The sequence below is a fragment of the Leptodactylus fuscus genome, unplaced genomic scaffold, assembly GCF_031893055.1.
Source record: "Leptodactylus fuscus isolate aLepFus1 unplaced genomic scaffold, aLepFus1.hap2 HAP2_SCAFFOLD_40, whole genome shotgun sequence".
NCBI classification, from domain to species: Eukaryota; Metazoa; Chordata; class Amphibia; order Anura; family Leptodactylidae; genus Leptodactylus; species Leptodactylus fuscus.
In genome coordinates this window covers 275,477-294,001 of record NW_027440423.1, presented here as the reverse complement: position 1 = coordinate 294,001, position 18,525 = coordinate 275,477, and the positions used below count along the sequence as shown (strand labels likewise).

Below are 18,525 nucleotides of genomic sequence, written 5' to 3'. Positions count from 1 at the left end.
CACATTATAACCCCACAGCCCTGGAGTGACGGAGTACCCCACATTATAACCCCACACACCTGGAGTGACGGAGTACCCCACATATAACCCCACACACCTGGAGTGACCCAGTACCCCACATTATAACCCCACAGCCCTGGAGTGACGGAGTACCCCATAAACAACCCCAATCTCTGCACCTACCTGCAGCGCCTCCCTCAGCGGAGCGGTCTTGTCTTCATACAGAGATATCCCCCATAGTGACACCTGTATCAGCGCCCCGCCCAGTAACACGGGGTGTGTGCAGAACTCCCAGCTCTCACTGAATATTCCCGCACTCGGGGACTTGAAATGGAAGGGAAAGGTCTGAGCTTCTCCGGGCAGGAGGACCCCTGAAAGAGCACAAGGAAATGAGAAGATCAAGTACCGGGGCAGCTAAACTGCACCAAACAGTCTGATACTACACCAGATTTATCCCAGTGACTGATACTACACCAGATTTATCCCAGTGACTGATACTACACCAGATTTATCCCAGTGACTGATACTACACCAGATTTATCCCAGTGACTGATACTACACCAGATTTATCACAGTGACTGATACTACTCCAGATTTATCACAGTGACTGACACTACACCAGATTTATCCCAGTCACTGATACTACACCAGATTTATCACAGTCACTGATACTACACCAGATTTATCACAGTCACTGATACTACACCAGATTTATCAGTCACTGATACTACACCAGATTTATCACAGTCACTGATACTACACCAGATTTATCACAGTCACTGATACTACACCAGATTTATCACAGTCACTGATACTACACCAGATTTATCAGTGACTGATACTACACCAGATTTATCACAGTGACTGATACTACTCCAGATTTATCACAGTGACTGACACTACACCAGATTTATCACAGTCACTGATACTACACCAGATTTATCACAGTCACTGATACTACACCAGATTTATCACAGTCACTGATACTACACCAGATTTATCACAGTCACTGATACTACACCAGATTTATCACAGTCACTGATACTACACCCGATTAATCACAGTCACTGATACTACACCAGATTTATCACAGTCACTGATACACCAGATTTATCACAGTCACTGATACTACACCAGATCTATCACAGTCACTGATACTACACCAGATTTATCACAGTGACTGATACTACACCAGATCTATCCCAGTGACTGATACTACACCAGATTTATCCCAGTGACTGATACTACACCAGATTTATCACAGTCACTGATACTACACCAGATTTATCAGTGACTGATACTACACCAGATTTATCAGTGACTGATACTACACCAGATTTATCAGTGTCTGAGATTACACCAGATTTATCACAGTCACTGATACTACTCCAGATTTATCACAGTCACTGATACTACACCAGATTTATCACAGTGACTGATACTACACCACATTTATCACAGTGACTGATACTACACCAGATTAATCCCAGTCACTGATACTACACCAGATTTATCACAGTCACTGATACTACACCAGATTTATCAGTGACTGATACTACACCAGATTTATCACAGTGACTGATACTACACCAGATTTATCACAGTGACCGATACTACACCAGATCTATCCCAGTGACTGATACTACACCAGATTTATCACAGTCACTGATACTACACCAGATTTATCCCAGTGACTGATTCTACACCAGATTTATCACAGTCACTGATACTACACCAGATTTATCCCAGTGACAGATACTACACCAGATTTATCACAGTCACTGATACTACACCAGAGTTATCACAGTCACTGATACTACACCAGATTTATCACAGTCACTGATACTACACCAGATTTATCACAGTCACTGATACTACACCAGATTTATCACAGTGTCTCAGATTACACCAGATTTATCACAGTGACCGATACTACACCAGATCTATCCCAGTGACTGATACTACACCAGATTTATCCCAGTCACTGATACTACACCAGATTTATTCAAGTGACAGATACTACACCAGATTTATTCCAGTTACAGATACTACACCAGATTTATCACAGTGACTGATACTACACCAGATTAATCACAGTGACTGATACTACACCAGATCTATCACAGTCACTGATACTACACCAGATTTATCACAGTGACTGATACTACTCCAGATTTATCACAGTCACTGATACTACACCAGAGTTATCACAGTCACTGATACTACACCAGATTTATCAGTGACTGATTCTACACCAGATTTATCAGTCACTGATACTACAACAGATTTATCACAGTCACTGATACTACAACAGATTTATCAGTCACTGATACTACACCAGATTTATCACAGTCACTGATACTACAACAGATTTATCAGTGACTGATACTACACCAGATTTATCACAGTCACTGATGCAGTTTGATAATTTGCTGCACTTTACACTGTCATGTCTATCTTTACATCACTTATTTGTTGACTTAGTTTCTGTCCAATTTTTGGGGCACTTTATTGGTTCATAGTGTTTTAAATTAAGCTGCACTCCTTTTCAACAAGACCCGCCCACCTGTCAGACAACGAGCACAAATGTAAGGCATGTATGGCATTTTTCTGCCAGAATTCTGGAGCGTTTTATTAGTTTATTTGCTCCACAATGTTTGATGTCACAGTAGAGGATAATACACACAGTGACGTCACAGTACAGGGTTAATATGCACAGTGATGTTATGTGTGGAGGAGGTATCTCGGTAGCAGCAGTGGTGCGGACCCAATCAGTCAGAGACAGGGACACAAAACTGTAGCAAACAGCAAGCCTTAACTTCAGGCAAAAGAATGTCAAATAAAACCCTGCTCGTCCGAGCACTAACTAAACAATAAGTACTAACTGTACATGGGGCTTACTATCAGCCACCTAAGTAAACTAAAATCGCACAGCACAGTCTTAGCAGACTCTGAGTGTCAGGACAGACCCCGGCGCCTCCTCTCCTCCCAGGATCTGCAGCCTTTTATGGCCTAGTACTGAGCCTATGACCTGCACCTGGGGCTGAGACCTACTCCAGACCCGCCCTGGACCACACATAGGTCAGGAGTCTGGGGGAGATTTAGCGGGACTCCAGCACTCTGCCCGTCACCTCTTCACACATTGTACAGCACACACTGACACGCTTTCCTTACACTCTCACACTGAACGTCTCACCAGGGCTGGTGTTGAAGTAGAATCGCTGTACTCGGGGTTCTTTGTGGCGATCTCCTAGACTGGCGGGCTGCGGTAAGCGTCTCCACTCATACCAGATGGCTGCGCTTCCATTATTCACCACCTCTAGTGATGACGACGCTTTTTCCCCAGCAAGGGCCTCAAAAGTAATTCTTGTAGAAATGCCGACCTTGTCCTGTGATAGGAAAAAAGTAGAAAGATGGCGGCCACAGTCTGTAATAATCGGGAGCAGTCAGATTGTGCTGGAGACCCAGATTTATAGTGGACCTGTTTCCTCCCTCCATACTGGGCCTCTAATGTACCTGGACCCTCTGCACCCGCACCCTCTGCACCTTCACCCTCTGCACCCGCACCCTCACTCTCTGCACCCTCACCCTCTGCACCTTCACCCTCACCCTCTGCACCCGCACCCTCTATACCTTCACCCTCTGCACCCGCACCCTCTGCACCCTCACCCTCTGCACCCGCACCCTCTGTACCTTCACCTGCTGCACCCTCACCCTCTGTACCTTCACCCTCTGCACCCGCACACTCTGTACCTTCACCCTCTGCACCCTCACCCTCTGCACCCTCACCCTCAGCACCTTCACCCTCTGCACCCGCACCCTCTGCACCCGCTGCACCTTCACCCTCTGCACCTTCACCCTCTGCACCCGCACCCTCTGAACCCGCACCCTCTGTACCTTCACCCTCTGCACCTTCACCCTCTACACCCGCACCCTCTGTACCTTCACCCTCTGCACCCTCACCCTCTGTACCTTCACCCTCTGCACCCACACCCTCTGTACCTTCATCCTCTGCACCCTCACCCTCTGCACCCTCACCCTCTGTACCTTCACCCGCTGCACCCTCACCCTCAGCACCTTCACCCTCAGCACCTTCACCCTCTGCACCCGCACACTCTGTACCTTCACCCTCTGCCCCCTCACCCTCTGTACCTTCACCCTCCGCACCCGCACACTCTGTACCTTCACCCTCTGCACCCTCACCCTCTGCACCTTCACCCTCTGCACCCGCACCCTCATTCTCTGCACCCTCACCCTCTGCACCTTCACCCTCTGCACCCGCACCCTCTGCCCCCTCACCCTCTGCACCCTCACCCTCTGCACCCTCACCCTCTGCCCCCTCACCCTCTGCACCTTCACCCTCTGCACCCTCTGCCCCCTCACCCTCTGCACCCTCACCCTCTGAACCCTCAATCTCTGCACCCTCACCCTCTGCACCTTCACCCTCTGCCCCCTCACCCTCTGCCCCCTCACCCTCTGCCCCCTCACCCTCTGCACCCGCACCTTCACCCTCTGCACCTTCACCCTCTGCACCTTCACCCTCTGCACCTTCACCCCCTCTGCACCTTCACCCTCTGCACCTTCACCCTCTGCACCTTCACCCTCTGCACCCTCACCCTCTGCACCCTCACCCTCTGTACCTTCACCCTCTGCACCTTCACCCTCTGCACCTTCACCCTCTGCACCTTCACCCTCTGCACCCTCACCCTCTGCACCTTCACCCTCTGCACCTTCACCCTCTGCACCTTCACCCTCTGCACCTTCACCCTCTGCACCCTCACCCTCTGCACCCTCTGCACCCTCACCCTCTGTATCTTCACCCTCTGCCCCCGCACCCTCTGCACCTTCACCCTCTGTACCTTCACTCTCTGCACCCTCACCCTCTGTATCTTCACCCTCTGCACCTTCACCCTCTGCACCTTCACCCTCTGCCCCCTCACCCTCTGCACCCGCACCCTCTGTACCTTCACTCTCTGCCCCCGCACCCTCTGCACCTTCACCCTCTGCAGCCGCACCCTCTGCACCCACAGTGCTATCACTTGGCCTTAATATCTTCTTACACGCTGTATCTTCTATTTCTTTCCTCTCTATTTTGGCAGCTGTTCTGTAATATCTTACGTTACCCTGTAGGACAGAGGATTTTCTACCCAGACCGCCGGCTGACCACAGAAGAGCAGGGCGGGGCCCAGGACAAAATCTTGAACAACATCTGGAAACTTGCTGAGGGGATCCCTGTAAGAGAGCGGCAGGGCACAATCTGTCAGACATGTCACCCCGATACACCCGCCACCCGCTCCGCACACACTCACTGATTCTCTTTATCTTTGGCCGGAGTATCTTGCAGCTCCTCACTTAGTGGGACACGTTCAGCAGATACAGATGAAAACGGACGTCCACGCCCAATGACTTCTAAGCCGTCTATATCCTATAAAACAGGCAGCGGGTATGCGGGGTCTATTCCAGGATACAGATGGCGTCATTATTTATGTGACACCTCACTATCTACAGCTACAAAGAATCCGACAATATTAGCACAAGCTGAGGCTTCCTGTTCTGTAGAGATCACATCTGCATCATTGCCGGCATGATGGCGTATACTGTATATGTAGAGAAGACAGGAGGACATACCTGAGGATGGTCACAGCTCCCCTCCCCCTCCCCGGTCACAGGTCATGTCGGCCACCAGTCACCCCGCACCTAGTGATCTCCTTGGCTCCGTCATCTCCAGACACAACGCACCGCGGGGAAAGGGCTTATGGGAAATGTCTTTAATGGAGCAGAATTGTGGCCGAGGATCCGTCCTCACCCGGAGGGGATTCTGCTCCCGAATCTTATAGTGATGTGCCGTAGTCCGGACAGGGGCGGCTCTTACAAGACGTCTCTATATTCCAATCCCGCTAAACTGAAGCTACCTGGAGAACTGCGTACAAGCCCGGTGTCGTCAGGCCGATGCTCTCATCCCTTACATTTCTCCCTTGCATTTGTATCTTACTAAGAAGTAGGGACAGACGGAAGGACAAGCAGAGCGGGATCAGAGCCGTCGCTGTAGTCTGTTACCAGGAAAACACATAGACGTCTACGTAGCAGCTGTTCACACGAAACAACAGGAGAAGCTTTAACTCCTACAAAGTGCAGCGGACGAGTCTACAAAATGGGTTTAGCTTGGAAGTTGGGGCCTTTGTACTCACATTGGGGTATAGACCCGGCCACAAGGAGGCGACACTAGGAGAATGAAGGCTGTGGGCTCCGCCTCATAGTCTATACACCCCTCACTGAATATGGAACGAAGAACCACCAACAAACCCTAAACCCAGGACCAAACAATAAAGGCTGAGACCTGTGACCGCCAGTGAGACGACCAGAAGAGGACTTTATGGGGAGGACGCGGCACCTTGGGAGGTCCTAAAGCCGAGGGCCTATCTGGTGTCTTCAGGTGCCGCAGGGGAGTTACTCTGATTGTCCGGGGTAGAGCATTCCAGAGAAGTGGTGCAGCTCAGGAGAAGGCCTCGCTGTAGTGACCGGCACAGACCGGAGACCTCGCTGTAGTGACCGGCACAGACCGGAGGCCTCGCTGTAGTGACCGGCACAGACCGGCGGCCTCGCTGTAGTGACCGGCACAGACCGGCGGCCTCGCTGTAGTGACCGGCACAGACCGGAGGCCTCGCTGTAGTAACCGGCACAGACCGGAGGCCTCGCTGTAGTGACCGGCACAGACCGGAGGCCTCGCTGTAGTGACCGGCACAGACCGGAGGCCTCGCTGTAGTGACCGGCACAGACCGGAGGCCTCGCTGTAGTAACCGGCACAGACCGGAGGCCTCGCTGTAGTGACCGGCACAGACCGGAGGCCTCGCTGTAGTGACCGGCACAGACCGGAGGCCTCGCTGTAGTGACCGGCACAGACCGGAGGCCTCGCTGTAGTGACCGGCACAGACCGGAGGCCTCGCTGTAGTGACCGGCACAGACCGGAGGCCTCGCTGTAGTAACCGGCACAGACCGGAGGCCTCGCTGTAGTGACCGGCACAGACCGGAGGCCTCGCTGTAGTGACCGGCACAGACCGGAGGCCTCGCTGTAGTGACCGGCACAGACCGGAGGCCTCGCTGTAGTGACCGGCACAGACCGGAGGCCTCGCTGTAGTGACCGGCACAGACCGGAGGCCTCGCTGTAGTGACCGGCACAGACCGGAGGCCTCGCTGTAGTGACCGGCACAGACCGGAGGCCTCGCTGTAGTGACCGGCACAGACCGGAGGCCTCGCTGTAGTGACCGGCACAGACCGGAGGCCTCGCTGTAGTGACCGGCACAGACCGGAGGCCTCGCTGTAGTGACCGGCACAGACCGGAGGCCTCGCTGTAGTGACCGGCACAGACCGGAGGCCTCGCTGTAGTGACCGGCACAGACCTGAGACCTCGCTGTAGTGACCGGCACAGACCGGAGGTCTCGCTGTAGTGACCGGCGCAGACCGGAGGCCTCGCTGTAGTGACCGGCGCAGACCGGAGGCCTCGCTGTAGTGACCGGCACAGACCGGAGGCCTCGCTGTAGTGACCGGCACAGACCGTAGGCCTCGCTGTAGTGACCGGCACAGACCGGCGGCCTCGCTGTAGTGACCGGCACAGACCGGAGGCCTCGCTGTAGTGACCGGCACAGACCGGAGGCCTCGCTGTAGTGACCGGCACAGACCGGAGGCCTCGCTGTAGTGACCGGCACAGACCGGAGGCCTCGCTGTAGTGACCGGCACAGACCGGAGGCCTCGCTGTAGTGACCGGCACAGACCGGAGGCCTCGCTGTAGTGACCGGCACAGACCGGAGACCTCGCTGTAGTGACCGGCACAGACCGGAGGCCTCGCTGTAGTAACCGGCACAGACCGGAGGCCTCGCTGTAGTGACCGGCACAGACCGGAGGCCTCGCTGTAGTGACCGGCACAGACCGGCGGCCTCGCTGTAGTGACCGGCACAGACCGGAGACCTCGCTGTAGTGACCGGCACAGACCGGAGGCCTCGCTGTAGTGACCGGCACAGACCGGAGGCCTCGCTGTAGTGACCGGCACAGACCGGAGGCCTCGCTGTAGTGACCGGCACAGACCGGAGGCCTCGCTGTAGTGACCGGCACAAACCGGAGGCCTCGCTGTAGTGACCGGCACAGACCGGCGGCCTCGCTGTAGTGACCGGCACAGACCGGAGGCCTCGCTGTAGTGACCGGCACAGACCGGAGGCCTCGCTGTAGTGACCGGCACAGACCGGAGGCCTCGCTGTAGTGACCGGCACAGACCGGAGGCCTCGCTGTAGTGACCGGCACAGACCGGAGGCCTCGCTGTAGTGACCGGCACAGACCGGAGGCCTCGCTGTAGTGACCGGCACAGACCGGAGGCCTCGCTGTAGTGACCGGCACAGACCGGCGGCCTCGCTGTAGTGACCGGCACAGACCGGAGGCCTCGCTGTAGTGACCGGCACAGACCGGAGGCCTCGCTGTAGTGACCGGCACAGACCGGAGGCCTCGCTGTAGTGACCGGCACAGACCGGAGGCCTCGCTGTAGTGACCTCGCTGTAGTGACCGGCACAGACCGGAGGCCTCGCTGTAGTGACCGGCACAGACCGGAGGCCTCGCTGTAGTGACTGGCACAGACCGGAGGCCTCGCTGTAGTGACCGGCACAGACCGGAGGCCTCGCTGTAGTGACCGGCACAGACCGGAGGCCTCGCTGTAGTGACCGGCACAGACCGGAGGCCTCGCTGTAGTGACCGGCACAGACCGGAGGCCTCGCTGTAGTGACCGGCACAGACCGGAGGCCTCGCTGTAGTGACCGGCACAGACCGGAGGCCTCGCTGTACTGACCGGCACAGACCGGAGGCATCGCTGTAGCGTCTAGCCTGATAGATGAGCCTGGCCGCTGCATTCAGAATAGATTGTAGAGGGGAGAGTTTAGTGAGGGGAAGACGGATTAGTAAGGAGTCACAGTAGTCAAGGCGAGAATGAATCAGAGAGACAATAAGTGTCTTTAGTGTATCTCTGGTAAGGAAAGGGTGTATTCTGGAGATGTTTTTGAGGTGGAGGTGACATGAGCGTGCGAGTGATTCAATATGAGGGGTGAAGGAAAGGTCTGCGTCACACATGACCCCGAGGCAGCGGGCATGCTGCCTAGGAGTTATAGTAAGGCCTGAGACTGCAATGGATATATCAGGGACAGATCTGTTAGATGGTGGAAACAGTAGTAGTTCAGTCTTGGAGAGATTTAGTGTCAGAGCGAGGACATGATATTAGAGACAGCAGAGAGACAGTCACTGGGGTTCTGTATGAGTGGAGGGGTGATGTCACGGGAAGATGTGTATAATTGGGTGTCATCAGCAGAATCTCCAGGAAGTAAGGGACAGGGACTGGGTGACCAGGGAGGCGCTCTATTATAGGGGGGTGTGACTGGTGTGGTGTATATGCTGACGACCCCCTGACCCTCAAGACAGAAAGCCCGGAGTCAGGAGGTGACGGCCTCCTAAGACACTGCGTCTAAAACTGCCTGGGAGAGGGGACAGACTGGGTAGGCCGAACCAACAGCCTTCATTCTCCTAGTGTCGCCTCCTAGTGGCCGGGTCACTACCCCATGCTGAAATATGTGGGGTCTTTAGTAAGGGGGTTGTTACAGTTCAGCCCCATTATCATTGTTGATGACCCCACTCCCGGACTCGGTAAGATGGGAGTGTGCGGTGCAGAGAAGGCCCCGGGGCCACTTACTGGTTTAGTGAAGTTCAGCTCCTCCATCACAGCTCTGAGTTTGTCCTTGCGGTGCTGGAGATATACGCTTCTATCCCAGGCGGGGGGATCGGGGGGTCTTTGTGCTGAGCCTGCGGAGGTAAGAAGATGACAGGACTGAAGTATATATATATATACATGGCCTGGACACCCAAGAGCTGCGCTCAGTAAAGAAGAGTTGTCTCACCGGTCTCCTGCTGGATGTTACATGGCTTCCCTATGTGAGTAAGGGGTAAGGGGTAACCCCGCTCACACTGAGGGAGGGTCAGCGTCACGCCGCTCAGCTCGTCTCCAATACGTTCAGGAACGTTCCAGAATTCACTCCCCATGCACTGACCCTGCATATAAAAGAGGTAGAAGCGGAAATGTATGTCTCATCCGGAGTACAGTAATCGGAACCCCTCTGACCCCACAATAAGGGTCGTCCCCCCCCCCATTGTGCAACTGCAGGGATGAGGAGGTTTCATGGATTGGTAGTCAAGCAGGTGTGTCACCGATCTGCTCAATGTGTATGGGGCTGAGAAAGGACCTGACTACAGGGCGGCCATAGAATGGGGGGTAATGAGCTCAGGACTCCTCTAGTGGTGGTCGGGGGGGGGGGGGGGGGGGGTAATGAGCCCAGGACTCCTCTAGTGGTGGTCGGGGGGGGGGTCCTGGCAAATATCCTGCGTACAGGTGATAAAAGTCCATAGTGGACATCCTACAGCTACGTCATCTACCGCGAGCCCTGCACCCACCTTGCCCCTCTCCAGAGCAGGGAGACAGCGCCCGATCACATCTCGTTCCTCCTGAACTCGCCGGAAATCTTCAGTAACGTTCATGAGAAGCCGCTGACGGGGCCGGCCGAGCCGATCTGCCCCATCACAGACACAACATACAAGTGTTAGATAGGAGAACGCCTCACCCACCTGCAGGGACATTGTTCTGATTCCCCAAAAATAAATGACTAAGAATATAATTCTACAAGAACATCCCAGATATCTGCGCCCGTCCCTGCTCCTCCGGGATGTCTCGGCGCTCTTTGCTCCTCCCCCATCCTTCTCTCAATGTCAGACATATCAGCGGTAAGGAGGAGAAGGAGCAGCCAAGTCATCAGGGAGGTCAGATCACACAGGACAGGACGAGGAATCACACAAGATATAGCAGCAGCCACGTCAGCATCAGTGTCAGGCAACACAAGCGCAAGATCTGTTATGGGAGGTGCAAGGCGAGACGAGAGCTAGTGAAGGCGGCCGCATCCTAGACACCTCAGCATCAGTGTCTGACAGCACAGTAAAGAGTAGTGTCCCTATTGGTTACAGAAAGAGTCCAGGACTGAAGCTGTGCTGATACATGAGAGAATCCAGGGCGCACCCTCCTCACATCCCGCATGTATTACTGAGAGGGTAGCATCCTCACTAGACAAGGCCGTCACCTACATGAGGATGAAAGATTGGACACTGATGCCGATACTACAACCCGAACTCAGCAAACTCTGACATTGTTTTCCATCACAAAGGTGTCCACGGCCTCCAAAGAATGTAAAGTGAAATCTATATAATGTATACAAGCACATTCCATTATAGATCTATATAGGATATATAGAGTTCTAATAGGACCTTACTGTACTGATATATACAGAGTATACAGAGGCTGTACTATACTGATATATACAGAGTATACAGAGGCTGTACTGTACTGATATATACAGAGTATACAGAGGCTGTACCCTGTATATACAGAGTATACAGAGGCTATACCCTGTATATACAGAGGCTGTACTGTACTGATATATATATATATATAGAGAGAGAGAGAGAGAGAGAGAGTATACAGAGGCTGTACTGTACCCTATATATATACAGAGGCTGTACTGTACTGACATATACACAGTATACAGAGGCTGTACTGTACCCTGTATATACAGAGGCTGTACTGTACTGATATATATATACAGAGTATACAGAGGCTGTACTGTACTGATATATACAGAGTATACAGAGGCTGTACTATACTGATATATACAGAGTATACAGAGGCTGTACTGTACTGATATATACAGAGTATACAGAGGCTGTACCCTGTATATACAGAGTATACAGAGGCTATACCCTGTATATACAGAGGCTGTACTGTACTGATATATATATATATATATAGAGAGAGAGAGAGAGAGAGAGAGTATACAGAGGCTGTACTGTACCCTATATATATACAGAGGCTGTACTGTACTGACATATACACAGTATACAGAGGCTGTACTGTACCCTGTATATACAGAGGCTGTACTGTACTGATATATATATACAGAGTATACAGAGGCTGTACTGTACCCTATATATACAGAGGCTGTACTGTACTGACATATACAGAGTATACAGAGGCTGTACTGTACCCTGTATATACAGAGGCTGTACTGTACTGATATATACAGAGTATACAGAGGCTGTACTGTACTGATATATACAGAGTATACAGAGGCAGTACTGTACCCTATATATACAGACGCTGTACTGTACTGACATATACAGAGTATACAGAGGCTGTACTGTACCCTGTATATACAGAGGCTGTACTGTACTGATATATACAGAGGCTGTACTGTACCCTATATATACAGAGGCTGTACCGTACTGATATATACAGAGGCTGTACTGTACCCTATATATAGAGGCTGTACTGTACTGATATATAGAGTATACAGAGGCTGTACTGTACCCTATATATACAGAGTATACAGAGGCTGTACTGTACCCTATATATAGAGACTGTACTGTACTGATATATACAGAGTATACAGAGGCTGTACTGTACCCTATATATAAAGAAGTATACAGAGGCTGTACTGTACCCTATATATACAGAGGTTGTACTGTACTGATATATACAGAGGCTGTACTGTACTGATATATACAGAGGCTGTACTGTACTGATATACAGAGGCTGTACTGTACTGATATATATAGAGTATACAGAGGCTGTACTGTACCCTGTATATACAGAGGCTGTACTGTACTGATATAGACAGAGGCTGTACTGTACTGATATATACAGAGTATACAGAGGCTGTACTGTACCCTATATATACAGAGGCTGTACTGTACTGACATATACAGAGTATACAGAGGCTGTACTGTACCCTGTATATACAGAGGCTGTACTGTACTGACATATACAGAGTATACAGAGGCTGTACTGTACTGATATATACAGAGTATACAGAGGTGTACTGTACTGATATATACAGAGTATACAGAGGCTGTACTGTACCCTATATATACAGAGGCTGTACCGTACTGATATATGCAGAGTATACAGAGGCTGTACTGTACCCTATATATACAGAGTATACAGAGGCTGTACTGTACCCTATATATAGAGGCTGTACTGTACTGATATATACAGAGTATACAGAGGCTGTACTGTACCCTATATATACAGAGTTTACAGAGGCTGTACTGTACCCTATATATACAGAGGCTGTACTGTACTGTACTGATATATACAGAGGCTGTACTGTACTGATATATACAGAGGCTGTACTGTACTGATATACAGAGGCTGTACTGTACTGATATATACAGAGTATACAGAGGCTGTACTGTACCCTGTATATACAGAGACTGTACTGTACTGATATATACAGAGTATACAGAGGCTGTACTGTACTGACATATACAGAGTATACAGAGGCTGTACTGTACTGATATATACAGAGTATACAGAGGCTGTACTGTACCCTATATATACAGAGGCTGTACCGTACTGATATATGCAGAGTATACAGAGGCTGTACTGTACCCTATATATACAGAGTATACAGAGGCTGTACTGTACCCTATATATAGAGGCTGTACTGTACTGATATATACAGAGTATACAGAGGCTGTACTGTACCCTATATATACAGAGTATACAGAGGCTGTACTGTACCCTATATATACAGAGGCTGTACTGTACTGTACTGATATATACAGAGGCTGTACTGTACTGATATATACAGAGGCTGTACTGTACTGATATACAGAGGCTGTACTGTACTGATATATACAGAGTATACAGAGGCTGTACTGTACCCTGTATATACAGAGACTGTACTGTACTGATATATACAGAGTATACAGAGGCTGTACTGTACTGACATATACAGAGTATACAGAGGCTGTACTGTACTGATATATACAGAGTATACAGAGGCTGTACTGTACTGATATATACAGAGTATACAGAGGCTGTACTGTACCCTATATATACAGAGGCTGTACCGAACTGATATATGCAGAGTATACAGAGGCTGTACTGTACCCTATATATATACAGAGTATACAGAGGCTGTACTGTACCCTATATATAGAGGCTGTACTGTACTGATATATACAGAGTATACAGAGGCTGTACTGTACCCTATATATACAGAGTATACAGAGGCTGTACTGTACCCTATATATACAGAGGCTGTACTGTACTGTACTGATATATACAGAGGCTGTACTGTACTGATATATACAGAGTATACAGAGGCTGTACTGTACCCTGTATATACAGAGACTGTACTGTACTGTACTGATATATACAGAGGCTGTACTGTACTGATATACACTCATCGGCCACTTTATTAGGTACACCATGCTAGTAACAGGTTGGACCCCCTTTTGCCTTCAGAACTGCCTCAATTCTTGGTGGCATAGATACAACAAGGTGCTGGAAGCATTCCTCAGAGATTTTGCTCCATATTGACATGATGGCATCACACAGTTGCAGTCGCAGATTTGTCGGCTGCACATCCATGATGCGAATCTCCCGTTCCACCACATCCCAAAGATGCTCCTCTATTGGATTGAGATCTGGTGACTGTGGAGGCCATTGGAGTACAGTGAACTCATTGTCATGTTCAAGAAACCAGTCTGAGATGATTCCAGCTTTATGACATGGCATTGCATTATCCTGCTGAAAGTAGCCATCAGATGTTGGGTACATTGTGCTCATAAAGGGATGGACATGGTCAGCAACAATACTCAGGTAGGCTTTGGCGTTGCAACGATGCTCAATTGGTACCAAGGGGCCCAAAGAGTGCCAAGAAAATATTCCCCACACCATGACACCACCACCAGCAGCCTGAACCGTTACCGATACAAGGCAGGATGGATCCATGCTTTCATGTTGTTGACGCCAAATTCTGACCCTACCATCCGAATGTTGCAGCAGAAATCGAGACTCATCAGACCAGGCAACGTTTTTCCAATCTTCAATTGTCCAATTTCGATGAGCTTGTGCAAATTGTAGCCTCAGTTTCCTGTTCTTAGCTGAAAGGAGTGGCCCCCGGTGTGGTCTTCTGCTGCTGTAGCCCATCTGTAGCCTCAAAGTTGGACGTACTGTGCGGCGTTCAGAGATGCTCTTCTGGCTACCTTGGGTGTAACGGGTGGCTATTTGAGTCACTGTTGCCTTTCTATCAGCTGGAACCAGTCTGGCCATTCTCCTCTGACCTCTGGCATCAACATCGCATTTCCGCCCCCCACAGAACTGCCGCTCACTGGATGTTTTTTCTTTTTCGGACCATTCTCTGTAAACCCTAGAGATGGTTGTGCGTGAAAATCCCAGTAGATCAGCAGTTTCTGAAATACTCAGACCAGCCCTTCTGGCACCAACAACCATGCCACGTTCAAAGGCCCTCAAATCACCTTTCTTCCCCCCCATACTGATGCTCGGTTTGACCTGCAGGAGATTGTCTTGACCATGTCTACATGCCGAAATGCACTGAGTTGCCGCCACGTGATTGGCTGATTAGAAATTAAGTGTTAACGAGCAGTTGGACAGGTGTACCTAATAAAGTGGCCGGTGAGTGTATACAGAGTATACAGAGGCTGTACTGTACCCTGTATATACAGAGGCTGTACTGTACTGATATATACAGAGTATACCGAGGCTGTACTGTACCCTGTAAATACAGAGGCTGTACTGTACTAATATATACAGAGTATACAGAGGCTGTACTGTACTGATATATACAGAGTATACAGAGGCTGTACTGTACCCTGTATATACAGAGGCTGTACTGTACTGATATATACAGAGTATACTGAGGCTGTACTGTACTGATATATACAGAGTATACAGAGGCTGTACTGTACTGATATATACAGAGTATACAGAGGCTGTACTGTACTGATATATACAGAGTATACAGAGGCTGTACTGTACTGATATATACAGAGTATACAGAGGCTGTACTGTACTGATATATACAGAGTATACAGAGACTGTACTGTACTGACATATACAGAGTATACAGCGGCTGTACTGTACTGACATATACAGAGTATACAGAGGCTGTACTATACCCTATATATACAGAGGCTGTACTGTACTGATATATACAGAGTATACAGAGGCTTTACTATACCCTATATATACAGAGGCTGTACTGTACCCTGTATATACAGAGGCTGTGTCTGTACCAAACCTGCAGGAAACAAACTGGTAAATATCATATGTGATGACCCATCCATCAGTCCAACTTACAGGATAGCGCCTCCAGCTGGCGCGTCCTCAGATTCATGTGGTACTGCCAGTTACTGAGGGCCTTGTCCTGCCTCTGCAGAGGGCTGGGGGCTTCTGTCTTCTGCTGGAGCCTCCCCTCCCCATCATACGTTCCAAGAACATCAAACTGTGGAGCATCCGGTATCAGCTGGGCGACCTACCAACCAAGAGCGGGAAATATACAGTCATGGCCAAATATATCCTACAGCATGTATATCCCATATACAGTCATGGCCTAATATATCCTACAGCATGTATACCCCATATACAGCCATGGCCTAATATATCCTACAGCATGTATACCCCATATACAGCCATGGCCTAATATATCCTACAGTATGTATACCCCATATACAGTCATGGCCAAATATATCCTACAGCATGTATATCCCATATACAGCCATGGCCTAATATATCCTACAGTATGTATACCCCATATACAGTCATGGCCTAATATATCCTACAGCATGTATACCCCATATACAGTCATGGCCTAATATATCCTACAGCATGTATATCCCATATACAGTCATGGCCTAATATATCCTACAGCATGTATACCCCATATAAAGTCATGGCCTAATATATCCTACAGCATGTATACCCCATATACAGTCATGGCCAAATATATCCTACAGCATGTATATCCCATATACAGCCATGGCCTAATATATCCTACAGCATGTATACCCCATATACAGTCATGGCCAAATATATCCTACAGCATGTATACCCTATATACAGTGATAGCCTAATATATCCTACAGCATGTATACACCATATACAGCCATGGCCTAATATATCCTACAGTATGTATACCCCATATACAGTCATGGCCTAATATATCCTACAGCATGTATACCCCATATACAGTCATGGCCTAATATATCCTACAGCATGTATATCCCATATACAGTCATGGCCTAATATATCCTACAGTATGTATACCCTATATACAGTCATGGCCTAATATATCCTACAGCATGTATACCCCATATACAGTCATGGCCTAATATATCCTACAGCATGTATACCCCATATACAGTCATGGCCTAATATATCCTACAGCACGTATACCCTATATACATCCATGGCCTAATATATCCTACAGCATGTATACCCCATATACAGCCATGGCCTAATATATCCTACAGCATGTATACCCCATATACAGCCATGGCCTAATATATCCTACAGCATGTATACCCCATATACAGTCATGGCCTAATATATCCTACAGCATGTATACCCCATATACAGTCATGGCCTAAAATATCCTACAGCATGTATACCCCATATACAGTCATGGCCTAATATATCCTACAGCATGTATACCCCATATACAGTCATGGCCTAATATATCCTACAGCATGTATACCCCATATACAGTCATGGCCTAATATATCCTACAGCATGTATACCCCATATACATACAATGGCCTAATATATCCTACAGCATGTATACCCCATATACAGCCATGGCCTAATATATCCTACAGCATGTATACCCCATATACAGTGATGGCCTAATATATCCTACAGCATGTATATCCCATATACAGTCATGGCCTAATATATTCTACAGCTTGTATACCCCATATACAGTCCTGGGCTAATATATCCTACAGCATGTATACCCCATATACATACAATGGCCTAATATATCCTACAGCATGTATATCCCATATACAGTCATGGCCTAATATATCCTACAGCATGTATACCCCATATACAGTCATGGCCTAATATATCCTACAGCATGTATACCCCATATACAGTCATGGCCTAATATATCCTACAGCATGTACACCCCATATACAGCCATGGCCTAATATATCCTACAGCATGTATACCCCATATACAGTCATGGCCTAATATATCCTACAGCATGTATACCCCATATACATCCATGGCCTAATATATCCTACAGCATGTATATCCCATATACAGTCATGGCCTAATATATCCGACAGCACGTATACCCTATATACAGCCATGGCCTAATATATCCTACAGCATGTATATCCCATATACAGTCATGGCCTAATATATCCGACAGCACGTATACCCTATATACAGCCATGGCCTAATATATCCTACAGCATGTATACCCCATATACATACAATGGCCTAATATATCCTACAGCATGTATACCCCATATACAGTCATGGCCTAATATATCCTACAGCATGTATACCCCATATACAGTCATGGCCTAATATATCCTACAGCATGTATACCCCATATACAGTCATGGCCTAATATATCCTAC

General features: G+C 49.0%; 1 protein-coding gene across 1 annotated transcript in view; it reads right to left on the bottom strand.

The window, feature by feature from the left end:
* The window catches only part of MYCBPAP (MYCBP associated protein), a 107,279-nt gene that overhangs the window by 55,442 nt on the left and 33,312 nt on the right, over positions 1-18,525 (bottom strand). The window contains exons 5-12 of the mRNA XM_075261798.1: positions 16,235-16,409; positions 10,474-10,589; positions 9,924-10,074; positions 9,719-9,828; positions 5,310-5,425; positions 5,124-5,232; positions 3,197-3,389; positions 184-371 (exon numbers count right to left, since the gene is read on the bottom strand). Coding sequence (XP_075117899.1) covers positions 184-371; positions 3,197-3,389; positions 5,124-5,232; positions 5,310-5,425; positions 9,719-9,828; positions 9,924-10,074; positions 10,474-10,589; positions 16,235-16,409 — 1,158 coding nt within the window. The remainder of the gene's footprint in view (positions 1-183; positions 372-3,196; positions 3,390-5,123; positions 5,233-5,309; positions 5,426-9,718; positions 9,829-9,923; positions 10,075-10,473; positions 10,590-16,234; positions 16,410-18,525) is intronic.